At 38.5% G+C, this 27610-nt stretch overlaps 1 protein-coding gene across 1 annotated transcript in view; it reads left to right on the forward strand.

The window, feature by feature from the left end:
* The window catches only part of PARD3B (par-3 family cell polarity regulator beta), a 402224-nt gene that overhangs the window by 246782 nt on the left and 127832 nt on the right, over positions 1–27610 (forward strand). Inside the window, exons 18-19 of the mRNA XM_035330820.1 lie at positions 13616–13822; positions 14766–15000. Coding sequence (XP_035186711.1) covers positions 13616–13822; positions 14766–15000 — 442 coding nt within the window. The remainder of the gene's footprint in view (positions 1–13615; positions 13823–14765; positions 15001–27610) is intronic.

Consider the following 27610-nt stretch of genomic DNA (forward strand, 5'->3'; position numbering starts at 1 on the left):
AAATTATGATTGATTACTTGTTGCTTCCTTTTTCTCTTACAGCGAGATATGTGCCCAGCTAGTAGCTTTCTGCTCCTTCTTGTGGGACTGTTTCTTTGCAGGGGGGCTAATTAGGCATGTGTTAGAAGAACCATGGCATTTTTTATTTTAATAACACTGGCCTCAGTGTTTTGAAATCTCAATTCAGTTTTCTGGTCTAAAGGAAATTCTTTATTATGTTTCACTATCTAGTATGAGTATTGACATACCCATTAAAGGTCAAGAGAAGATGCTGCTGAGCAGCTCTGATTAACCATGTGATAATATGCATGAAGTTTTGAGAATTACATAAATATTGAAGTAATTGATTGCTGTAAGCCTATACCCAACCACAGGACGGGGTGTTCTGCCTTATTTTCTTGAGGAAATGGGATGGCATGCATTTCACAGATGAAATGAATTTTCCTCTTAATGCAGATGAAATATTGGTCAACAGTGAGAGAAAGACTAAAGGAGGCAAAAATACTTCAAAAACAAGTAGGATACAGGGCAGAATACAAATGCAGCTGTTCACTCTTGATACAAAAGAAAGAGTAAGTACAGTCGCATAGATGCTAGAAATTCTTGGAGCAAAGTGAACATCAAATGCAAGAGCTGTTTTCTCCTATGTTTGGTCAACTTGAAAAAGATAGACCACAGCACTAGCTGGTGTAAAAAGGCAAAATAACATGTTCTGGCACTGCTAGAGAAATCTGGACAAGCTATTTAATATCTTTGAAATTGTTCAAAATGTTTGTGTACTTTGTTCTTAATGGTTGAGACTGGCTTTTATAGTAGCTGCAGCAAAAGCTTATGGTTTCAAGAATATTAGTGATACTATCATCGTTTAGTTTTAAGAATCCACTGAAGGGTTAGTAAAACAAGTAATAGTATCGTTTTTAATGTATTCTCATAATATAGCTGGGAATTGACATAATTGCAATGAATTAAGATGTACACTTTTATGTTGTATGGCTTTGTATATCTATAGCCAAGTATATTTTCCTTCATGTGCAAGTAAGATGTGTGATCATGGGCAATATTGGATTTTGAAGGCAAGGAGAGATCGATGCACTATCCTTTCACTATTAAATATGCCAAATATAAAGTTCAAAATGAGATTACTAGAAAGGAAGACATTTATTGTTGCAAACAATTCAAGATTTTAAATGACGTCAACTGCATAATCACATTAGAATTTGAAAACTTTATACCTGCTAGCTCTCAAACTAGCATAACAGAAAACAGTTAACTAAAATGCATTTTCATCTTTTATTTGTGTGCTATGTATCTGATAACATTTCTTCATGCACAGATTTCTTCATTGGGTGACTGATGATGAACATTAACTCCTACCTTGCACATTAATGTAATTACTTCGTCTCCATAAAGGTGTTTTGGCTAGAGGTCAGGCCCTACTAAAATTAGCTATCATTCTCAAGCAAAAACAAAACTATAATTAAGGATCTGAAGATTAATATTTCAGAAATTAGTGTCACACAACGTATTTTGGATGGATTCTACCAATCCTGTCCAAAGACCTAGCAAAACATTAGCAGAAGAGAAAATCATTACTTAAAATTAGAAAATGAAAAAAAAATAAACCAAAAATACTACTTAGCAAATGATCTTTTAAAATGCTTGAATACCTGTTTAATCCTTTCCTTTTTTAAAAAAAAATGCCATAGAACTAGAAAAAATACAGTGAAAACTTGCTATTACAAAAAATAAATTCACTTTGAAAGTCACGTAGTTGCACTGCACTCACCACAGACATGCAAGAAAAGAAAGACTTGGGGAAAACGCTGCAACAAACTACTCCTGTGAGCTGTAGTTTGTAGAGGTGCTCTTGCCTCAGAAATTTCACAATGATGTGTTTAAAGCATGAGGTATGTGTCAAAATTCCTGATAATCTATGATGATGCATCTTTGTACTGTTTATACGTTTACAGCTATTACTTCTTTCCAGACCTTTGATTCCTTGAATAAATAAAAACAGAGCTTTCAGGAGAGTAAATATGCTCCATTTGACCAGCATATAAATCCACTCCTTTATTCTCACTCCTTTAGCAGAACTGGGGGGCAACCAAAGATGGCTATGTGGATTGATAACATAATATAAAGCTCTTTTTAACCCATAAGTCATTGCTTTGAATCTATCTCAGGCTGAACTTATTAACACTTGACACTTGTGCTGTAACTTATGCAAAGTGAGCAAATACTGTCTGACACTCAGCGGGCAGGTATGTGTAATGCCAACATACGCTGCCAGAGGAGGACAATGATCAAAGGCCAGATTCTTAGCTGCGAAAAGCTGGCAGACAGAGGAAGAGTGTTGATTTACTCCAGCAGAGTATTTGGATCCTAGGCTTGGACCAATTTGTTGAAAACTGGTCCTATTCTAGTTGTGTAGTCCCTGTTAATGTGAGCACACATAGGTTCTGATCCTGGAATAAGGCTCTTAATAGTTGCAGTTGCTATCAATTGCTTAGGATCCTGTTCTAGGCAAAGGTTGTGGTTCAGTATTAGTTTGGGGTATTTCATTGTAGCGCTTTGCTTTGAAGGGAATGCTATTTGAAATAACTTGAGAGCTGCACAATCCTGTAAAATAGCTGCCTGTCTAATTATCAGATTTTGAAATTTCATCGATGGATCCAACCACCAAGTAGATGAAGTAGATCAAACTGGGGGCTGAGGTCTGCAGCTGATACATCGTACTGTGTTAGTTTTCTGATATGGTTGATTAAGTGTCTGATTATCCAAGCACATCCAGATCCACTTGGAGCTTGACTCTGGCTCAACCTACAAGAGTGTACTGTCACTGAGCAGAATCCTGTGTTTCTAATAATATTGAGGCTCAATTTAAAGGAAACCTTGATTTTTCCAAGGTAAGCCACCTTGGTTTAGTCTGGGTTAAAATATTGTTTGATTGTGCTTAACCTGTATCCAGTGATTTTGATTGCAGTTTCACTGTGGCGTTTCCCAGCTGCTGCTTACCATCCTGTCAAACCTAGGCAAACTTGGAATTTTTTTGGATAGTGCTTTGGCTAACTTCTCTAGAAACGTCCCCATTGGTTGCTGAGGGATGGCAACGATGAGAATTAGAATGACTCTTTCATCTCATTTGATCCCCCGTTTCTGCAGCCTGATACTGTATTATGTTTAGGAACATGCTGTATCCAATCTCCATTTATTGAGTAAGTGAAAGGGAAGAAGGTACTGTGACTCATAGACAGGCAATTAAAATGGATAAGTTCTGGTAGAAGAATTTCAAGAAAAGTGTATGTGTATTCATTTGGCACTACAATTAAATCATGTTCTAAGTTTTTCCATGCAGCAGTTCTATTTGCTTTTCTAATTTTGCTATTTAAACACATTGTAGCAATGCAAAACTGCATATTGTAAAGATCCTAAACATAATTCAGTAATGCGACAGAGTAACATCTTTCGGATGCTAAAAATTGTTTATGGGGCAACAAGACTTAGAGATATGGAGAGGTTCCCCTCTCCATGGGGGATACTTAAGGCTAGTTTTCAAACACAGATTAGAGGAAGCTACTTTATTTGATGTCTCATTCATGTTCTTATCACTTTTGTAGTTGTTTTAAATAACCTCTTTATTAAAAGGACACATCGTGACATGCATGTCTAACAAAGGAGCTGCAATCCTCTAAGGAAAGGGTAGCACCATATATCCCCACACAAACGTAAATTGTGAAGTAGTAAATCATATAGGCTAGGCTGAAGAGTTAACTTCTAAAACTGAAGTGGTATTTTTGCTTTATTGTTGAGGAAGGCTGGGATTGTAATCCAGTTGTGAGTCGTGTCTGTTAAAACCCAGAAGACTGCCAGATGTCCTTTGGTACACGTCTGTCTTTGCACACTGTAGAACAGTTCAGCAAAACCCTTGGCTGCAGCTGTTTAGAAGGAAAATTTCTTGCCAATTTTTCCATGAATTGGACATGATTTTTCTAAGTATTCACTTTCATGGAAGGAGCACTGAGAATACTTTTCATGTTTTAAGACCGACAAAATGAATGTTCTCAATACTAAAGTTTTTATTGTACTGATGTTGTTTCTGCACACACGACCTGCCTTCTTGAGTTTCTTACTAAACTATGCATCTTACTTAAACACATAGGCTACGGAGCATGAGTGACTATACCTTTGTAGCTTCTGATGTGTGGGTAGGTGGGGTCGTTGTAATTGCTGAAAATGTGAACATGGAATATCATTATATGCTCACGTACCTATGGGAATGCATATGTATTTCTGTTCCTCTACTTTAGGAGCAAGTTTATGGCCAAATTTACTCAGGTCCAACTAATGGTAGAGGAAATAACCTAGACATGAAAATTAAACTTTCCTTCCGTACAAGCTGTAGTGAAGGACCTAGTCCACGGCCTACTTGTGTGCAAAGACGGAAAAGCTTTCTTTCAGTCCTTTTTTGAGTTATTGGTGAATAAGGAAAAAAAAAAAAAAAAGTATTACTCAGCTGGCAAAATGCACGTTTCCCACTCAGTTATTTCAGATATGGCAGGAACCCACACATTCTTTGGGTTTATTTTCTTCTAAAACCAATCCCCATCTCTGGAATGAGGCCAAGCAAAGAAGTTTTAGTGCAGAGGATAGCTTAAAAAGGAGGGAAGCTGAAGCGTGGAAAGTGAAGCTAGATTCAAGTCCCAGTATTACTACAACTATAGGTTTAACTCTTACAAAGCTATAGTTACATACTGTTATCAAAATTTTAGGTATTCAAGTGATCTTAGTCATACTGGGAGATAAAAGAGGAACTTCTGTTCAGGGCTGTGGCTGAAAACGTGCGTAATCCTTTCAAATTCAGTATTTCAGAGATTTGAGCCAGACCTGGGCTAGATAACCATTTCTTGTAGTCAGAATAAGTTTGACAAAATTTTGTAATTAGAATTCTGTTAAAGAGCTGGATTTTTGCGGACTTTTTCAAAACTGTTTCAAGATAAAAATTGTTAAACCCAAAGCACTTACAACAATAGGCATTATTTCATGCATACGGCCTTCGTGTGTGTGTGCACGCGCCAATATAGGTAAGTGGATTATGGGTGTATTTGTACCTTTTGCGCAGGTAATCTGCAGGCAACTTTGCAGATTATGTGCATTAATTTCTTAAAGTGAAAATTAATCCACACACGGTCTGTGTAAACCTCTTGAAATAAACAGAAGAAAATAGGTTTTCATAGTTCCTTTGGAAGATCTATGGACTGTCCATCAATTGAACCAAATGTGGATCAGGAGTCAAAGACGCAAGCTCACTACTTGTTCTATCTGCTTTATTTTGAAGTACAGTAAGGACTAAACCATTTTGCATTGCTGTGTCACTAGGAAATGCTAGTTGCTGCAGTAGGTGATCCTGGTTTTGTTCAGGATTTATGGATAAAGGGTTATCATTGAAAATGGCTCATTTACCCTGTGTGTGCCCGAGACAGAAAGTCTCAATCCTCTGAAGCTTTGGTAAATGCGTGGCGCAATCTTCCCAGACGGAGATGTTTGCCTGTTTGTAGTTGGCTAATCCACGAGTGGTTCCCTGATAAGGTTAATGCCCAGTTAATTGCTCCTAGCCTTGACGTGCAGTTTAATTGCTACTTGGCCAGCATACGTTTGTTGCTTGCTCTGTGTAGAATTCTAACGGATGTAGCGGTACAAACCATGGACTGGTGGAGTGCAAACAAAATAAATACAGTATTTTATGTTCTTTTAATTCAGGGCCAAGTGGATTTGGATTAAGTATTTATTTAGTTTGCTGGCTGCTTCAGATGCTGTGGCATATTGATTCCTTTTATTACTAGCAGCCATTTAACCTGACCCCTCTTAGATCCAGTATTTTAAAAGCCATAAATTTTAACTTTAGTTATGAGCAAGGACTGAAATGCTGTGAAAGCCTTTTTATTAGCAGAGCTTCGCCTTACTCCATGTACATGTGTCACCCATGGCAACAATATTTAGAGCATCTTAAATGAGAGTGGCTGTTGGGCAGTTTCGTGGTGGTGGGGTTGGCAATAAAGAGATCTCATAAATATCTCAGGCATGTAGGATTCACTGATCAGTGTGTAAGCAGGTGTACAAAAGAAATGCCTTTATTAGTAGCAAAAGGAGTCCTCTTTCCAGGTTATTTTGTTGAAATCTAGCCTTTATCCCTACTCTTAATGTTCACTGACAATGCAAAGCAAACACAAAATAAGTTGTTTATATAATTTTGTTTTTAAATTGCAAGTTAAATTGGTGCGATCGGAACTTATTTTTCTGTGTTGCCTCGTCTTGGCTTTTCTTTTGCATTAATGATCTAACTTGTTGCAGTAGCCTAAATTAATGCCTGAATGATGCTGAAAACAATCTTCAACCTGCAGTTTATGAGAGTGTAAAAATCTGTGCAGGCAAAAACATGACGTACCATTTTTAAAATAAAATCTAAATAAAATGGTTGATATAAGAGGATTTCTGTCTGTCTGCATTCACATATAAATAACACAAAAAAGCACTTTGAATTAGTGAAGAAAACAAGTTTTTTGAACTTTTTGCATCCTTATAATTTGTTGTTGCTGATTTAAATTAGTCATTTAAAAAAATTCAATTTCAGGCTTGATAATGAATATTAAGTAATAATTCAGTAGGCTATTTCAAAATAAACCTCAGGCTTACTGAAACTGATTTAACATAACCATGAATTTAACGTAAGCATTGGCTTCTTTTCTCCTGTTCAGCTGCTGATGAAGTTCCCTCCTCTGTCCCACAGGTCAAATTTAACATTCTAGATCTTAGCCTCGTACCATTAAAAGTGACTTTGCTTGAATGGTAGTGCAGGGACTCTCGCTTCATGTTAAACTTTGGCCTGGTAACAAAAATGTTGTTTTAGCTTATGGAAGTGTAATTCATATCAATTAATCTGAGAAAGTGTCACATTTCCCAATCGTTTAAAGCAGGATTGAAATCTTTGACCTTATCAGAGGGTGGGTGTGGAAATAGGAGTAAAGCAATCACAAGGCACTGGAATTTTTATTACTTCTCAGTTCCAGCCTGATCAATTTACAAGGTGCCTGAAATCACGGGGGAATCATATTTACTACAAACTGGACTTTTTCCTGCCTGCATTGCTTTTCCTGTACCTGCCTTCCTCTAGCAGGTTATAACAGCTATATCTAAAATCAATTAGATATACATAAATATCCTTGAGGAGAAAGCTGCTATTATGTAGAAGGTCAGGTAGCTTTATACTCAGACCTGTCCTAAGGGCAAGTACTTGAATTTGCACCAGCTAGAGAGAAAATACTAGCCCCTTGGAGGAGCAGGGATTTGAATAATCTGGGTAAACTTTTCTCTAAATGTACAGCTGTCCTGTCAAGTGGAAGGTAATGGGAGAGAGGTTAAACTCATCTAACCAAATAAAGAAAAGTATTTCAATAGGTAACATCAGACATTGTTTTCTGCAAAGACAGACTTTTGCTGCATTTTGTCCAGTGTTCTGCAGTAACGTAGCAAATGTGCAATGTCTTGGACTGCATTTGGTCAAACCTCTTTCTTCGGCTCCTAATTGTTAGCAATAGTTTAGTTATACTGTTGCATAGTGTAACTGGCATTTTTGAGATGCTTAATGCTGTACATATTATTCTTTTTGAAATATTAACATGTTCTTTAGCAGCATCAGTGTTTGTTAATGATAAGACTGTCGAAAACAGCATCATGAGCACACCTTTCTAAGCTGACAGTAGTCATGCATTTATTTTTGTTTCTAGCCTAATGACTGCCTTATCCCAACCATTTCTCCTACAGCTGGCTAAAGCTTAGCATAGCTTCTGGGCTCCAAATTGTGAACCGCCATTATTCATAGTTGAAATTGAAGTTTGTGCAAATACGAGCTAAATTGCAATCATTATATGTAGTAAAATAGATTGAAATATCTGTAAATCTCAAGTCTGTAGCTTGCTCTTTTAATCAGAGAACTTGTTAAATTCCTCTATGCTTTGATTTCTCTTTCTTAGATATTTCTGCCAGGAGTGAGGCTGTTCAGCGTTCAGTATTCCTGCTTCTAATTTGAAATGCTTGGTTTGAGGTATAAAATGAGCAAAATGATACATGTTGTCTTTAATATATGAGTGCAAGATAGTGATTTTCTCCTGCTTTTTATCAAGCCCTTCATAATCTTTTCTATGCTACTTGTATAGAGTAGTGTTGAAGAAAAGGCTACAGTATTGTCTGAGGTTATTCTACAAAAATACCCTCTGAAAGCTCTTCATTTGAAAATCACAAACCAAATGATGTAATGACTTTCAAATTAATTCTTCCTATATCATTTTCTGCATTGAATCGATTGATAATTGAGGAGCATCTGAATATAAAAATAGGAGTGGAAAAAATCCTTTACAGTTGTGCATACTACCATAAATAAATGAAACAACTGTAAACAAAATGGTTCACAAAGTGAACATGAATTAATTTTAGTCGGCGTATGATGTTGCAACCCTGTGGGCAAGAACGATGTCTGTCCACCTGTTTTCTCATGTCTCTGTCGTACAGAGATTAGTAATAATGTTGAATGTTTTATATTGTGTGTTTATTAAAAGAGAAAGTCGTGATTTTCACTTTATACACCAATTTATTTAGGGGTGAATTGTCTTTTTGCTAGCCCCTGCTCTGCAGGAGTGATTTAAGTTCAGCAATATTTTAATTTGTATTAAAAGAAACCAACCAAACGTATGTGATCAGTGAATTGAAATTGTTTTGAACATATTGTGAACGTATGCGTATCAAAATATTTTAAACTTGCCCTGGTTACTTTAGAGAGAAGGTAAACATAGGGCTGATGCTAAGGGCAAGCAAGATCAGTTAGGTTAGGGGTAGGGCTGAGGTTGGCAGGGCTAAGTTTGGTATCAGGAACGTTACCCGGGATGCGTCCCCAAAGCAGGACAGGGCTTAGGCTGTAGCTGCTGCCAGAGACAGATCTTGCGCCGAGCTGTGCAAGTCAGCCCTGGTGTTTCATGAACAACCAGTGGTTTGCCTGCTAAAAGCATCCCCGTGCCATCTCCAGTGTCCCGGTACCCGCAGGGTAGAAGCCTCCATAAGCCTCAACCATTTTCTCTTCCTTAGTGTCACATGCAGCTCCGTCCTGTGCAGCGCAGTAGGAAACAGGAATGTATGTGTTCAGGCCTCCTGTAGGTACAGAACCAGGCTATCACCTCCTACAACTTGGTGTTTGTGTTAGTTTCTCAGTCACAGCACGATTTTCCCTTCATTTTTCCTTCACTGTATACAAAATATAAATATCAAATTAGTATAATTTATATAGAATTGTTCCTCTAAATATTATTGTTTGGGTATATTGCTGTATTTTCAGTTTCAAGAAGAATCAATGTATAAAAAGTTAAATTAATGATAAATGCATACAATGTATGAAGGTTAGGGTGTCTTAGGAGTTGCATTTTCTTTTGAAAGATAACAGTTATGGTTCCTCTTCCATTCCCCTCTCTACATGGGCCTTTGGGGTGGCTTGCGTTGCCCACAATGCAAGCTTGTTTCCCTTTGATTTTCGTGACTGACATCTTGCTTTCGCTGTGTCTCTTTCTGCTGGGCTATAAAAGAGAAACCTGGAAATATCTGAAAGTAGTAACAGTAATAAAAGAACAGAACATAAACCACATATTACATAAAGAAAAAAAAATCTTCGGTCACCATGTTGACGTTGAACAGAAAATTGAGGTGTATGTAATACACCTTCCTTTCAGTTATAGGACGATTGCTTAAGGATATTATCTTGGAACCAGCAACTTGTTTTCAGCCAGTCACAGGCAGATGCTGACATCAGCTGCTGTTTTTTGAAATTCAAAAGAGATGCATAAAATATTGCACCATTTATAAATAAATAAAGTGGAGGCTTTTTACCATGATGCTGTAGAAAGAAATAAATGAGGACTGAAGAAAAAATCCATAAAAAGAAACATTCTTAAGCACAATGAACAATTAAAATATTCCTTGTCTAATGATATTTTTGCATTCAAAATCTGAGTAGGGCTAGATATTTACACACACATCCATGCATGCACCACCTAGAAATGCCTGTTGGTAACTTCTAAAAGATGAGAGAGTTTGTTTTTTTTCTTGTCTTTTTGTTGTTTTGATTTTTACCCATGAGTAAAATGCATATTTTCAGACTTACAGCTATCCTAAAGGTCCGCAGAAAGTCGCTGGGGGGTAACCGGGAGGGAAATTTCCCTAGCTGAGAGTCTGTTTGGTATTTATTTGTTATGGAGTCTTGGGCATTCCTCTGTGCAGCATCCAGTAATAGATGCTGCCCCTGAAAGCATGGGGGCTGACTGGTTAGCCTGCTTGTGGAAGCTCCTCAGCTCTTGCCTCTTTAGCTGCACACTAAGGAGTGACTGCAACAGCCTTACGATGAAAGGAAAAGGGAATAAAAGATGAACTGGAAAAATATAAAGTTCCCCCTGGAGACCCTGGTGAATATGTCCAAGGATGTAAATTCCTTGACTAAATGTTCCCCTACTTAATAAGACTGCATTGTTCCTACTGTCATCAACAAGAAAAAATGTAATCATTTTTCACCTGGATTCAGATGCTTTTTTATGGGTGGATTTTGACAGTAAGTGAGAAACTTCCAGTGTTGCCATGTGCAACAGTACAAATTTCAGATTAAATGATTACAGCTTTAGAAAAGGGCAACTAAATGCCTGATATTAATTTGTTACTAAAGGATCTCAGTAGGGTTTTGAATAAATGAGGACACCTTTTAAATGGTAGAACACAGGAAGATCAGAGATGAAATTTCACTTTCTTTGTCAGTGAGGAATATCGTTAATCTTTGCCGTTTTATTCTGTCTTTTAAGGTAACTCAATATTTGATGATAATCTCGGTGTCAGTGAAGTGACCATAAAGCCAATTCTTTTGGGGGCATTAGAAGAAAATTCAATTTTTCAAGGCAGTGTTGTTCTGAACTTACTTGGTAACTAAAGAGTGCTCCATTTAATTTTTTCCTTTTTTAATAGCAAACTGAAAATTCTACATGAAAGTCGTCGTAAATGTTCTCTTTACCAACAAATGGGAAGTTATTGCTATTTATTGATGAAATTAATTCCTTGGGGATGTTTACATGTTAGGACAAAATGGCAAAATAAAGGCTGCTTATGCAGAAAGAAACATACTTTGCCAGTAACTGTCAGTTTCCCGTGCAATTGTCTAAGGCATGTGTTTGACAAAGAACCTGTTCTTCACGACCCTGGCTGGATTAGGCAGTATGTGAGCTGGTGCCTAAAATCTGTATCACAGTGTGCAGGCAGCAAAGGCCGAACAGACAGCTTCAGTGCCGATATGTGTCACACGCGAGTGTCACTCCAACACCTTGGATGCTGGCTTGGATTTTCTTAGGATGGCCTTCGTACATTAAGAGCAGTCTTCCAGGCTGAGCACTTGGCTTGGCTCTATCTGTATAAAACAAGCTCTAACCAGCATTTAACCCAAGACTTTTTTTTCCTTTTTTTCCCCAAGTAATACAGCATAAGGACCTAATTTAATGTATACAGCTTGTACTGGGACATGTATATAAACAAATTGTGTGCTGGCTTTTGACACAGCAGTTTCAGGTAGCTGGATGGTTGCAGCAGCCTGGAAGTGAGCATTGGCTGCCAAACCTCCCTGAGCCACAGGTGCTGGCAGATCCTTGAGCCCTGCCGTCTGTGTCTGTGCAAGGCAGTGGCCTGTCACAGCGACTGCACTGTCTGCTTGTGGAGGTGAGGCTGTGCCCCTCACTTCTTCACATGTGCTGCGGACTCCTGTTGCAGTCCCCCAGTGGATACCAGTCCTCGCAGGCTCTGTGGGTGAGGCACTGGGCACCAGCCTCAGCTCAGGCCCGCGACCCAACCTGGCTGAGGTTCCCCTGCTGCAGCCTGCTGTGCTCAGCCTGCTTCACTGCTCTGCCCTGTCTGCTGCACAACGCCACCCCTCAAAGCAGTTTTCTGCCTCAAAACAAGAAAGCATTTTCTCTGCTAGTCAGAGTGGCTTTCAGTTGGCCACCTTTTATAGTGATTGTGCTTCCCTGGTCTGTTTTCAGTTGTTCTCAGGCTAAGATAGGCACCACGGTGCCCTGTGCTGATGCATGAGTTTTTAGTGATACTAAGCGTCTGTATGTTGTATGCAAGTCATTGCTCTAACTCCATTTTAGCACTTACTATTTGGCAATAATGGTAGTCGCCAGAATGGCAATTAGTGAACAAAGAAGGTTGCTCTGTGTGACCTAGCAACCAGGCTTCCCTTAAACTTGTTTTCTCTTCCCCCCCCTCCCCCCCTTCTTTTTTTCAGCTACATATCAGTCTGCAGGGAATGGAAGTGTAAATTGCTTTACATAGACACTACTGATGATTCTCTATTTGGTGCCAGTTCTCAGCTTTTTTCCTTTTAAGAATTTGCTCATCAGTGTTTTAGTTCAGAAATATCTGCACTCTAGGATGGCTAAAATCACAGCATAGTATTAACGTATCTGTCTGTCTTGTGATTCTTGAATCTCTTTGGGAGTGTCACTATTTGGACATCTATGTGAAGGTCTTCTCTTCTTATATTGTCCTGTTGCTTATGTTAGTATGACTTTAAAAAGTTGAAAACAAAAGCATTTTATGCTCTCAAAGACAAGGCATTTTGCAAGGCAAAGTCTCTTCCGAGGTGTTTGTCACATTTACCGCTCTGCCATATAAAAACAAAATAGGTGCTCCAAAGGCTTCTAAATTATGCTTTAGTTGTGAATTTCTCCACTGCTTGGTATGCAAGTTTTCTGTGAACTTTTTTTTTTTGGCATGCTGTACTATCACTGTATTAATACTAATTAACAGTAATGCTGCCACAAAAAAAAAAAAAAAAATCTAGTATGGGGAGAATCAAGCATTCAAAGAGAAGAAAGGTCTGAGAGAACTGGGAAGGTACTTACTCTTTTTTTTTTTTTTTTTTGCATGAAGTGCTTTCTTACGCCTATAAACAAGGAAAGAGACAGCAACATCATTAATGTTAAGCTGTACTTTGCTGGAAATGTTCTCATCTTGAAAAACCTGCTGCATGTATTGATAGCACAGCACCAGTTTCAGCTTGAAGAAAAAGGTTGGATGAAGCTATGAGATAACTTAATATCTTCTCATAGGAGAAGCATGTTTGAAAATATCAGCCATTCAGACGACCTGAGTCATTCTAAATGCCACAGCTTGTTTTGCAGTGGTTTACATTTGTGGGTATACCAGTAATGTCCTCTGTGAGTCTATTAGCAGTGCCCAGTTGTCAAACTCTAAAGAAATAACCCCATCCTTACCATTGGTGCAGACTTGGAAGTGTCACAGAGAGGGCCTGCTATTGCCCATCACTGTTGTCAGGTCTGTAAATCATGTGCTATTCCCTCCAAGTCTGAACGGGGATCACTGCAGGACTAGGCTTACCTTGATGTTATTTTTAGAACAAATTACATTGATTGCACACTATTTCAAAGGCCCCAACTAATAAAGCACACAATTAAATGTATCTGTCTCACTAGTTAAATTTCACTGTGTGGTTTTAGGAATAAAAATTTAACTATTTATTTTCCAGACTCTTCCAGCAAGGATTTTGGCCCTACTCTGGGACTGAAGAAGTCCAGTTCTCTTGAGAGTCTTCAGACTGCTGTGGCTGAAGTTAGGAAGAATGAACTCCCTTTTCACAGACCCAGGCCTCATGTGGTCCGTGGTCGGGGGTGTAATGAGAGTTTCCGAGCTGCCATCGACAAGTCTTATGATGGACCGGAGGATATAGAAGAGGGTAAGTTGCTACTGGTAGTCATTGACGGAACCACCTTCATCTAGCATGACTGAGGGCCAACTCGATAAAGCATCTAAGCAAGCAGTTTAATCCAATTGAATTTGATTAAATTTAACATGCTGCTTATGTCCCGCTGAATGGGAGCTGCCTTTGTAGTACTCCATCCAACCTTGACTGGCTTCAGTGTAAAGTCTTCACTGATCTCCTTTGGGGCAGGGGTGTGTTGGAGGAATTAGAACTCAATCCTTAAATAATTGTGTTTTTCAACATCAAGAAGCAGCTGCCTTCTTCAGATTACATTAAAAATTATCTTGCCCATTTTACAGAGCTGTCTACAATTCCCCCTGCTCCAGCTAGGAAATTGTTTCCTGGTATAGACAAGGCAGAGCACCCTGCTGCTTATTCTGTCACCATGGGCTTATGGACCCCACTCTGGAAATAATGTCTTCTTTAGCATGAAGCATAAACTGTGCTTCGATCCTGAGCCCTAAAAGAGAAACAATACAGCTCTTCTCCAACCAGGCAGAACAGTTTATGTATTTCTTTTTCAGCCATTACAGTGGAAAGATTCCAAGAAGTGAATGAAAATCATATTTTTTACGTAGGTTTTTGTTGAAGTGAGCCCGTGATGAAATGTTTTTACGGTTTTCTTGAGCTGATGGACTAGCCGGGTTTCAAATAGAATAGTGTTTTACCATTTCAGGATTTTCTTATCAGGATTAATAACTAGAAAACAAGTAATTATAATAATTCTGCGTTTAATTTACAGTAGAACTTTGCTTGAATTCACTAGATATGTCTAGTCTGCTTTCTAAATTATTCAGTTAAATGCGTATGTGTTGTGAGTCATTTGAGCACCTTGTAGACACGGATGCTGTATTTCATGTGTTTGCATTGTGGTGGCCCCTAGCTATCCCCATTGCTTCTTTTTCATTTTCTGCAGATGGTTTTTCTGATAAGAGCTCTCACTCTGGTCAAGAAGCTCAGAACATGGAATCTGCCCCTCCAGGGAACCCTGAAATAGAAGATGTAGAAACCAAAGCAAAAAAAGACAAAAAAAATAGAGAGAAAGAAAAGAAAAAAGAGAAGGGCAAACCTAAAATCAAAGAGAAGAAACGGAAAGAAGAAAATGAAGATCCTGAAAAGAAAAAGAAGAAAGGCTTTGGTGTCATGTTGAGGTATGTCATTTTAAAAAGCAAAACAACCACCCTTGCTCATTGTAACATATGAAACAACTGGTGCTCTCATAAAGTAGTGGAAAAATTATTTCACTTGGACTCGAAATAATGTTTATGTTATTTAAAAAGAAAGCAGTTTATACTTTTACACCAAACTTGTGGCTGAGGCAGAAGACATTTGGCAGACAAAATGTCTTTTTGTGCCTTTGAAATTCATTCCCATATGCCAGAAAAAAATCAAGGTTTCAGGCTAAAAACAGGCATGTGTGTGGGGTGGAGGTTTTGCGGGGAATATTTCTGAGTAACACATGACCCACTCCCACATTCAGACATTTGCCTCCTATTCCCTTGGTTATCTGGATTCTTCACAAGCTTTGGGGAGGGCAGGATTGCTTGTGTTACTGTAAACAGTTCAGTGACACTTGTTGTTGCTGAAAAGTACTAGCTATGACAAAATCTTTGTTTCACAGCTTCAGCCATTGCCTGCAGTGGTCAAGAGTTCACCGTCCTCCATGCTTGGCACACAATTGTTTGGATTTCTTCCAAAAGAAAAAAAAAAGGCTTTTGGGTGGTTTTGCATCTCTGGAATCATCAGAGACTAAGCAATACTTATCTCAGCATTTCCTTACTGCTGCTGGAGACTTTGGTGATACAGGCAGTCTGGTTGCTATCACCCCTGCCTCTGGTACCTGTTTACTCTGCTGAGTATTAAAGTGTTTTAATTTAAGTAGATCTTTGCAATTAATGTGGAGTACGTGAATAAAATTTAATTATCTCCTGTATAAATCTGTTATTTGACTGTAGTTACTTCTGACACTAAACACTGTGTCAGCTTTAGGAGGCTATTAGCTTGATGGTTGGACTTACTGAGCTTGAAGGTCTCTTCCAACCTAGATGATTCTATGATTGGTATTTCCAATAGCATGCTGTATTGTAGACAAGCCAGGTGTATACAAAAGCCACAATCATTGTCTAGACAGAGGTGTATTTAACTAGTAGTCTATGAAATTCTGCTGTGACATCATTCACTCTGCAATGATCTTCATTAGGACACTGATACATGAACTTGCATTGCAGCTCTCTATTAATATTTCCTCCGGTGTCAAATAGCTTATGTTTTATACTGTTCTGGAAAATTTTAGCTGATTTGCTTCCATTTATCACCAGTAGGAATCTTCAAATTGCCCTAGTGAGTGTTGAACACTGAAGAGGGGTTGTCAAAAATATAAAGGCATACTTATGTGCCAAGTTTGCGTGATTCCAGCAGTTGTTAACGTTAGTAAGATAAAGGTGTATGGGTATACCACTCTGCATTCAAATGGAGCTCTTTAGGAATGCTCGAGAGGCACATACTCACACCTGTGCATTGCACGTGCATTTGTGTTCATACTGTTTAAAGAAATAGGGCTTAACATGGAAATGTAGTCAAAACACTGAATAATTAGGAGGGTAACTTCAACAACTCTCTTTTTGTGTATGTTAAGCTTTGTCTATTTCCATTCTTCTTAACTCTTTGTAGCAAATAGGACTGGGGGAACAGGAGAGTGACACAGAGGTCTGACAAAAGTATAAGTATTCTGGTTCATGTGTTACTAGCGGAATTGATTAAATTTGAAGTACAAGGTCTTTCTTACAGAGGTGACCCAGAAAGAGCAGGGGATGGCATCAGAATCCAAGACAAGTGATAGTAGTTAAAATAAATCTGATAATGATCAATATGCAAAGCTAAGAACAATGGGTTACCATTCTTAGAGGTTTACTTTTTCAGAACGTATTTCATATTTTGGTAGTGTGCAAGCTTTATACATCTGTTCTTTTCATGTGTGTTTTTATTTCAACAGATAGTCTTCCCAGTAGGCAGTGGTGGTTGTTAATATTTATCTGGATGGCAGCACAATTGAGAATTTCTGTCCATTGAAAATCTGTACAAAGCCACAAAGGTGGTGGGAACAGGTTACAGAGAACAGAGGAGTTGTTGTTTGTAAGAACTAACAGCTCAGCTGGGAGGTTTGGGGAGGTTCTCTGTCCTTGTCAGTGTTTCTTCCCAAAGTTTTCAAAATTGTGTTTGAAAACAAATTCCTTCCTGAGAGGATAGGAGTCCTAGGAACCCCTAGCCATGTTACAAGTGAAAGAAGGGTGATGAGCTGTAAAGATGGAACAAGGCCAAACAGCATGGGTTTGCAAAAGAATTGGAGGGACCATATTACCTACTCAAGCAGAACAAAACCAGGCCAGTCTTTTTTTCAGGGAAAAACTGCTGTGGGTGATGTGAAAAACAAAAAATGTGAATATGATTTTTTTAAAAAAAAAAAAAAAAAGAAAGAATGACAAAAGAATCAGGGAACTTAGAAGGGATTGAGTACTGACTAAATACTAGATTAAGAAGTATTTTTCACACTAGAGTTTGCACTGATATGAAGAGTGAGGTGATTGTCAGGAGGACTAGGGAGGAGGAGACTGCAGTAAGAAGGTTTAAATGATCAAGTGTTTTAGCAGCACGGATGGAGAGAAACAGCCAGATTTTTTACAACGTTGTGGAGATGAAACTGGCATGTTTTATTGGTAGAACATCTGTGGGAGGAAAAAAAAGGAGCTGCAGACGACAAAGTTGTGAACTTAACGCAGCAGGCAAGGTGACTACTAATTCCTGGTAGTTTAAGAGAAAAGTAAAGAGAAGTATTTAGAAACAGAGATGAGCTCAGTTTTTGACATGCCGAGTTTAAATTGGAAGGGAAACCTGCCATAGGAGGCACTGGAAATGTAAACACCATAAGGGAGCAGAAAGCTGAGTTGAGAAGGAAATCTGTAGTGTGCCTGTTGCAGATGCAGTGGTAGCTGTACTGTGGTTCCCCATGCGGGACACTTCTTCACCAAAATGAGGAATAGGAAACAGAGCCCCTGCTATACTGACAGGACAAAAGACATTATTGAAGCAGGTGGCAGAGGTGGGAAAAGGATATATCTGACAGGGACAGTGCAATTCCATGAGTGTTTCCAGCTAGTTGAGTGACTGCAGCCGTGTAATTGATTGATCTTACTGAGAACTGAAGCCCTACACGGATGCATTTGTATTCCATGTAATTTCTGGACTGCGTTGTTCTGAGTCGTGTCAGCTCTGCAGTGCCATGTAGTTCCATCTGAACAGGAAAACAAGCTTGCTGAACCCATGTCAGAATTGCATTGAAATAAGTAGGAAATTATCATCAGTGGGGGAAGGAAGCTCCTGGACCAGGACAGAGAAAGTATTCCTGAGATGTCACCAGAAAGCTCAGTGCTAATGAAGGCACGTACACTTTCTGGCACTTTGGGCAGAATGACTGGCAGTCAGGTGTAAGGGACAAGGGGAAGTACAATTTGAGACTAAAAGTCTCACGTGTATGTGATGGAGGTTTTGTACTACAGTCACTGGGCCATGTTTACAGCTGTAACAAGTTTTCTCTTGATAGTATATCCATGTGAATTGGCTCGTTTCTGCCTCTTAATCAATAACAAAGCAAATTAAGGTATTAAAACCAAACCCAAGTATTTGTAGTACAAGAAAGTGCAAGTGTTGGACTTTAGTCTTTTTGCATCTGAGATTTTTAAACATATTGGAATTGCTACTGCATTGGTTTTTTGCCTTTTTTTTTTTTTTTTAATTTAACAACAGAAAATAGCAAAGCTGTTAGCAGTTGCTAACAGATTTCACTTAGTGCCTCATCTGTTGCTCAGCTGCTATTTACTTGTAGTTCCTGGTCTTTTTTTACACATACAAAAAAAAAAAAAAAAATTGCTTTCCTGCTCAGCTTTTCCTGGATTGAAGCTTTATTTAGGTGACTGTGATTCAGGGAGACCATCAAGAAATCATATGTTTGTTTTTGTAATCCTTGTTTTTAAAAATGCCCTGTTTTCTGTAGTATGAACTGGAACTCCTGGCTACCGCATTTTAGTGACTGCTGCTCCTGGAGCAAAGTAGGTTGATATACTGGAGATCTGAAATGCAGGTGACACCGATTATTACTAAGTTTCTATAATCCAAAGTATTATTTTACCGTGGTGCAGACTGCTTAGTGTTTGTGTTTTCTTGTTGGGTTGGTCCTGATGCATGTGTTGCTTGCCTTAGGATTGGATATGCATATGTGCTGTTCAAAGAACAACAGAAGCTGATTTGATTAACTGTCTGTATGCAACATTAGCTAAGAGAGCATTATTTTACTTTTTGATATTTTCTGGCAAATTGCACCATCATAGCTCACTAAAACAACCCAATGCTAGACAACAGACGGCGAAGTAAATTGCTAATGTATATCAGGAAAACAACTACATTAAATACCATCGTTACTGGAGCTGTGACTAAATCTACACTGCAGTCTCAGGAAAAAGTCAGTCTCTAGCATCCATGATGAAACTTGGAACAAAAATAATATTCAATTCTATGCAGATGCATCACAGGAGCAAGGTTATGCAGTATTACATGAAGTTCTTGGTTCACTCTCTTTCTTACATTGGACTGACTGATTCTTTCAGGGCATGGTGAGTCTTGAGGGGACTGCTGTAGCACAGATGAGATTCTGTGTGCATCTTTTTGAAGGTGTTTTGTATTTTCATGAGCAACGCTATAGTGAAACAGCATATTTTGAGCCTTTGAATAAAGGGAGTCTATTGTTTTTATTTTATAGCTGTCAGAGGCCTTGTAAGGTGGCTCTGTAGGCTGTTTGGAAGGGTTAATTAACCCCTTGGTGCAGGGCAGCAGAAATCCCTGTTGCTGAGCACTAATGCAAAATGAATTATCAATTAGCACCAGGAATGCAAAGCTGATCTAACCAAGAGATTAATCTAAAAATAAAAATATTATTCCTCAGTTGACTAGGTGATGAACACTATATTTTAAATTTGTGATCTATAGTTACTGCCTTGCTTTGAAATCCTGTCAAAATATTCCTTTCTAACAAAGGGTAGGCTTTGAGTTGCTTTCTAAATTAAGTTGGAGAAAGACCGAACCTTTAAATCACCAAGGGAATATGACCTCTGCTGTGTATTGCATTGCTGCTTCATATCCTAATCCCATTGCAGTTGTTACAGCCCTGGCATATAATAAACCTGACTCTATGGCTCTCTTACTACCTTTTCCAGATAGCGATTGTAAAAATTCTGGGTAGCCCTTTCCACTTTATGAGTACAAAGTTAAGTTAGCTAATGGACTGCAGCCACACCATTTAATGGTTAGCTCCCCATAGGCAGAAGCCAGTATGTTGAAATCTTTTTTTTTTTTTTTTTTCATTATTTTTATTTTTAAAAAACATTCTATGAGCAAGTACTGGGGACTCAAAAGTAAAGAGTTTTGCCAAACTGGAGTGCAATGGAAGAACACCCTCTCAGTCTTCCTTTCTAGATGGGATTCAGGGAACAAAAAATTTTTGTTGGTTTAAGGCATTTCTTGTCAACTTGACTTCACTAGTTCAATGGTTAATGTTTTCAAAATTCGTATAGTTGAGAAAATTCATGTCCCTCAAAACCAATGCACGTCAACCACAGCTTGCATGCGTGTGCACATATGCGTGTACATGCAAGTGAAGAAAGTAGAAATATGTGTATATCAGTTGCATCTTGCTTTTTCTTCTTTAGATATTATACACTTTCTCACATAACAGTTCATCTTAAATTATTTACCTTCCATTTCACAATATGCACCATGAATATTTTATTTTTGGCCCCTTAATTTGCCAACTTTCCTTTCAGCTAAGTGCGTTAGTGATTTTAATTTTTCATTCTAGTTGGAAGACAAAAATGACCCTTTTTTCATTATTACTATTACAGGCCTTGTGCTCAGAATGATACTTTTACAACCAGCACCATTGAGCCCGTAATGGTATTGCAGAGTAGATCGCATAATGTACAGATACCGCCTTCCATTAAGTATAGCACTATGACAGCTTATGGAGAAAATTATTTTCTGGTCTTTGTTGCCCTGAGAAGTTAAGCACTGGGGAGGAAAAGTTAACAAGAGCATACAATAATGATGCAATTTGATGAAGAGGGGTAGTGTGTGTTCTTCTGTGTGTGCATGTGTGTACATGCTCCCATATATGTGTATAAATATATTTATTTATATATACACGTATATATTGAGCTGGAAATTAATATGGGCATGGAAAAAATCACCACAAGACTAGATTAAATTATAATTAATTAGGCTAAAGTTATTTTAGATATTTTTTTCTCAATAGTGAAACAATCCAAGATGGATCATGCATGTGTATTAGATACACATTAGATACACAGTTAATGAGGCAAATTAGTTGTTGAGAGGCCTTGACTTCCTCATAAATATTCCCACTTTCCAAATGTATAAATTGGTAAATAAAACTCCTGTTTCCTTTAAAGAACGCAAGAGGAGAAGTGAGATAAGATGCCTATTCGGTTTAATATATCTCAAGTTCATCAAGTATTTTAAACTAAAAAAGGACAAAGATCTTAATTTGTGTATCCCTTTTCCTTTCCTCCACTGTATTGATTCCTTCTTGGCTGCATTCATAGTCAGACTAAAATAGAGAAAATAAGGGGGTTTTGTACTAAAAATGATCACGTGGACTGCCTACTAAAGGCTTATTTGTTTAATTAAGCATCTGTTCTCTTCTTAATATGCATGCATAAATCTCATTAACATTAGATGTATGCAAGTGCAGTGAAGAAGAATAGACCCCTTACTCTCATTACTGAACTTGGATAACGAGATTTATATTTACTTAACAGATCAGAGCAGAAAGTTCCCTCTGACTATATGAAAGGACTGGAAATTACAAACTGTTTACAAGGAGCATGCTTTTTGTGAAATAGTTGCATGTTCATTTCAAGTTAAAATATCATTATTCAAGCCATTACTAAGGAAAAAAAAGCAGCATGCTTTGTCTGTAAGGATTTACTATGCACTAAATTCTGTGATGTGTCTAATTAAATGCATGCTTGCCTATTTGCTATTGACCTCTGGGCCTACTAAAATAAAAGTAAGCTCCTATTGGAAATACGAGTAGGTCCTTTCTGGAGGTGGTGTGTTTCTTCTAAGTGTCTGTCCTCTCTCTCCCAGGACACCACTCCTGGAGAGGGGGAAAAAAACTAAGTCCTAAAAAGCAAAGTGTATTTTTGATGTTATGCTCTCATCAACAACACTGTGGCAGTGTGCTTTTCCTTCATTCAGTATACGTGGCTGTTACCAGTTTTAAAATCCACCTCTTGTCTGGGGTTAAAACATGAATACCAGATTTTCCGTCTAAGTTATGGTACATTGGGTATTTCTGTATGTAGTACAGGTGCGTTATGGTCAAAGATCCTAGAGGGTTTAAAGCCATACTACCTGAGCTGCATTTTAACTAATAAATACATATTTTGCTCAGGAATGTTGTGTGAAGGGAATTCTGCCTTAAGACAAAAAACAAAAAGCAGTTTTGCCGATGTTGTGGTGCAGTATGTCTTGAAACGTGAACTTGGTAATTTGGGGATCTGTGGTGGTGGGGAGACAACAATTAACAGAGAAATTACACAGAAGGGGGCTCCTGACAGATTCCTTAACTACAAAGTGCTGGCAGGTGCCAGTTTAATAGGTATTGCCATTAACAGCCATCTGTAGAGAAAATGAAATGTGCTCATCTCACTGAATTATGATTTATGCCAGACAAAGCAGTCAAACCAAAGTAATATTTATATTATAATTCAGAGTCATTGATTAAATGCACATGGCATCTCAAATCCAGTTGACATTTTAAGTTGAAATGATTGCAGACATGTAGCCATTTATTTAACTATTACTTTAAAAAATGTGTCTCTACTTGTTATTAATAGAAGAAAGTCAGACCTGGCCAATATTTCAATAGGCTGACCTTTTGTTTTGCTGACATGTAAAAGGAACAAAGCTCCTTTTGGGGTGGTCACAATTTCAGAGAATATGAAGTATGCTAGGCTCAGAAAAAAATGACCCCTTTGAACCACTCTGCCTCTTTCTTCCCTCTTCTTTTCCACCCAGGATTTTTGAAAGAAAGCGGGCAAGAGATGGTTTAGGAGATAGGAAAACAGTGTGAGACTGTTTCAAGTGCCTGCTCTGCTACTGAGTTCCTGGGTGACACTGGTTACCTCACTTAGCTGCTCTGGGTCTCAGTTATCCTTATACAAAGGTAATCCTTAATGCTTATTTAAAAATAAATAAAGCAAAAAACATTTCCCTGCTTGACATAATCATTGTTTGGTTAAATGTACATAATTTTAAAAACCATTTTAGCTATTTCTGTAAAAGTATAGCAGACAAATAGTTCTATTTTTAAGAAAATGAAAACCAAAAAATGTAAGATTTTCCATAATTTTCTCTCACTTCTCCTCTGGTCACTAGGACAATTCCTTCTCTGAGGACTTTCTACTCTTTCCTTTTACTTTTTTTTTTTTTTTTTTTTTTTTTTCTCTCCAGTGATTCCAATTCTTCCCATTTGTTAATCTTGTACTGCCCAGTCTCTTACTTCCACAGGGCACCTCTCCATTCTCCTTTGACCTTTCCTCACTATTGCTTACAGTCCCATCAATTTTTAGCAAACTTTGGTCTCTTTTCTCTATGGAAAAAAATACGAAGCAAGCTCAGACCAGTTTGCAAGCTCAGCTTTCTGCTGTTGCGCTGTTAGAACAGTTGACAGTACTGGGTAGTTCACCCTTCGTCCTCATTGCCACTGCTAGCACATGAGATACTAAGCAGGGGTTTCCTCCTCCTGCGTGCTAGCTGTAGACACTCTTACCTTCAGAAGCGCAGTTGGGAATACAATGGCTCAGAAATAAAGCTGACCTATCTGTTATCCTGATTTTACGCCTTCTTGCTAGAAAAAATTGACTTGTCCTTCCAAATTTAACATGGACAAATTCATTTTTTTCTCTGCTAATCGTCCCTCTTTATTTCCTTGCTCCATCATCACAGCAAGCGGCAGCACCTTCCTCCCTTCACAAAAGCTGCTACATGGATGTCATCTTGCAGTGAACCTTAAACCCTCTCAATGAGGCCATATAAAACTTTCTCTTTTCTTACCCGTCACACCGAAGACTTGACCACACAAAAGAAGCAGTGAAGCTTCTTCCCTTGGACTCCTCCTATCAACTGGTTGCTTCCAGATTTTTTCAGTCTCTGTTGTGGATCAGGTTGCTGGGTCGTTGTTCTGACTGCTCTCGCCTGCCCCTGTCAGCACAGCATGAACTTCATCTCCTTCCCAGTTTGGTCTGTGTTAACAGACCAGTGTGGTAACATATTGCTTTGAGCAACTGTTAACACTTACCAGCCAGCTTGTCTCAGCAGCGCAATTCCTACTGCAACGTACTGCAGCGTGTCTGTGCAGAGAGGAGTTTACATAGCCCTTCAACTTGCCTCAGATTTGTCCCTGCTGTAGAACTTTGACAGCGCGTGTGAATGTTGGCAGGCCTGAACGAGTGAGGAAGTAAGGCTTTCAGATCCCTTCCACCCCAGCTCCTGCTTTCTAGCTCCAGCCACCAGTAGGAAGAAAGAAAAAGTCTTTCCAGCTTTCTGCTCTGCACTACGTTTGGTTGTCCCATTCCAACCCCACCCCATTTTATTGGAATCTTTCAGGAAGCAAATGCAAAGGTGTGGGATTAATTCTTACCCGGTAGTTCCTGCTCATTTCAGCTGCAGTATTAACTCCGTCTTCTCACCATTTCCATCCCCTGACGATGCTTTGTTTGTCCCCAGGTTTCTGTCCCTGTTACTTTTTCTTCCTCTTCCTACCTCACACTCCACGCTGGGCTCTCTCTTATCCTTGCTCTTACCCTGCTTACGCAGAGCCACGACTAATAAGCCTAGCAGAGCTCATTAGTACGGGCTCTGCTGCGTGTGTTGCTTCTCCTCTGTACCTTGTCATGAGGAGCAACTGCTGATTTCTCAGTGGTCGTGATGCTGCATGATGCTTGACATAGAAGTTAATGATGCTATTGAGTGCGCCCATCACAGAAGTATTTACATTCAAAGAACACTGCACTGCTTGTTTCCTTCATTCAGTTGAAAGGACTTCTCTCAGGTCTTGGCTTGGGCCATGCACGTTCGAGGGTATTTGCTCTTCCTCCTTAGAAGTCTTTGCAAAATTCTTGGTGGTGAAAATCAAGATGTATTCTTCCTTTTCCCTTTCTGGTCTTAAAATTTTCTGCTTTTGTCCTATTTTTATTTTTTTTAATTGTTGGGAAGAATCAGTGACCAAAGCATAAAAAGGAACCTCAGCAGCTATAAAATGTTAAACAAATGCTGACATGATGCAGACTAGCACTCCGTGTGGGTGTGTGTATATATCTATATATATGAGAGACGATGAGATATATTTCTGTGTAGCCACTAGTTTAGAACCAAAACAATAAAAATAATCGACTTACAAGTTGACTCCCAAGGCAAAAAATCATCTGTCTCTGTGTGTATATGTAGTACAAGATAAACAGATCACTAAGTATTTACAATAGTTCCTCAGCATTTAACTTAGTATTAGGTTTCAAGTAAGGAACTGGATGCCTGTGCCATTCATTCCCCCTTAAAAGCAGTGAATGCCTGGCCTCACACTAACCCTAGACTACCAGGTTGGGTGGTAATGTGCAAACAGAATTGTAAAGCTATTTTCTGGTGGTAGAAGGCCACAAGTGTTCTGTTATTTTCTTTCTAGCCAAAGAACCCCAGTGAGTAACGAGTCAGGCACTGCTCATTCTACCTCTGTCGACTTTTTTTATCCTCTAATGTGGAAATCTGTGTTACAGTAGCTTAGTATAACAGACGTCCTCGTGTTCTGTTTTTAATTAAAATTAGATTGAGGAAATAAACAATTCAAAGAAGTTAGCTTTCTTTCTTTTTCCCCTCCCTCTAAGTTTTCCATATCCTCTTCTGCATTTGGAGGTGTTTGTTTCCAATCTCGTGCTCCTGAATTGTTCAGGCTCCCCAGCAGACAATGAGAGAGGACGGTCAGAGAAGCTCATGTTCATTCATTTAGTCTCCTTAGTGACACACATTTTTAAATTATTGATTTTTGTCTGTTTGTGTTGATGCAGTCTGCACTATAATTCTTAATATAAGAGGTTTGTCAAAAGGTGAAGATTTTGCAAAACCAAAAATACACTGCTCTTGAGAAAAAACTTTCCACTTTGCAGCAGCAGATCATTTTTACTAGGACTAGAATATAAACAGCAGCATAACTTGAATGAAATTAATCTATAGAAATCAGCAAATATTTCTTTCCTTTAAGAAGTCAAGTTATTATAATCTCTGAATACCTCAGCTCCATCTTTTTCTTGGTGAATTCCTATTTAGTCTATTTTAGCTTGGTTGTTATTTGTTGCTTCCCAAACCATCATTCATCTGCAACAATGGAGGGTGCTCTAGGCAGGCTCAGGCAGAGCTCCAGGAGCTCAGGACTGAAGTGGTTTGGGAAGTAATGTAGAGAAATTGCCGTGTATAGTTCTGCTTTGAATTCTGTCTGCCAGTACCAGTAGTGTTTTGTTCCTGCGTGGGAGATACATGCTAATTTCAGTAATTACAAAGTGGAAGCTGTATTTCTGCATGTGTAGTAAATGCTGTCGATGTTTTGTAAGACCACGATGAAACCTGTAAATCTTCTTGTGCTAGTTCTCTGTAAACTGCATAATTTGCCTGTGAAGTATGTTATACCCAGTGAGTGGTGAAAACTGATTTGGCATGCAAGCTTGCTAATTCTGAGTGGATAACTGGCTTTAGTCTCCAATGCTGTAATAAAGCGGATTTGGTTTTATTGCATCCTCCTACATGGAAAGTACTATTAAAAATCTGTGTGGTAGAGATATTGCAGTGTTTTACAAAGACTTGTATGTTTCTGCATGTTAGAGAGTAGGAAGGAAGCCACAAACCTACAAAATGTGCTCTGTCAGTCTAAATAGAAGCACAACAAGTTATAGGCAGTCTGAAGTATGCTAACAAAAATACTCCAATAGAAGTATATTCATTTAATTCATCCCGAACATTTATCCTGGTTTAAACACCAGCTTCTATCTTGTGGGGGTATTCAGATTGGAGAGAGTGAGTTTAATCTTTTTCCTTTTAGGCTACAGTTTAAAGAAATTGAAAGATGATGATCCAGTCATGGTAGGGAGAAAGATCACTACCAGCCTCGACCCACTGTACAAAACTTACACTATACCATAAAGTGCTGTCCATGCGCTTGTATGCAATTGAAAGCGTAGCACAGAAAAAATGACCTTTCACTGGGGAAAATGAAATTTTAAAAAAAGTTCCCAGCAACCCTGGAGTAGAAAATAATCCGAGAACTGAGATTCTGAATAACTAGTTACTTACCTCAGTGGTTTAATAACTTACTGAAGCCTCAATCCAGCAGAGAGCAAAGCAATAAACTACAGTTGCAGCATATACTTTTCTGTCATCTTCGCTCTACATATTTACCTTTGCTATTTTAAAACTGTTATTTGTATTCTTGTTTTTTTATGGAACTGGTGGATTAGCACATAAATCTTTTAAAGTATTATATAATTTCCAGAATATCGAGTAAACGCCGGGTTTCTTTCTTTGTCAGGCTATTTCTGTCTCTATAATGAGAACAGCAAAAGGTTAGAAGAGGAGGTGGTAGATTTACAT

The sequence above is a fragment of the Oxyura jamaicensis genome, chromosome 7 (assembly GCF_011077185.1).
Source record: "Oxyura jamaicensis isolate SHBP4307 breed ruddy duck chromosome 7, BPBGC_Ojam_1.0, whole genome shotgun sequence".
NCBI lineage: Eukaryota > Metazoa > Chordata > Aves > Anseriformes > Anatidae > Oxyura > Oxyura jamaicensis.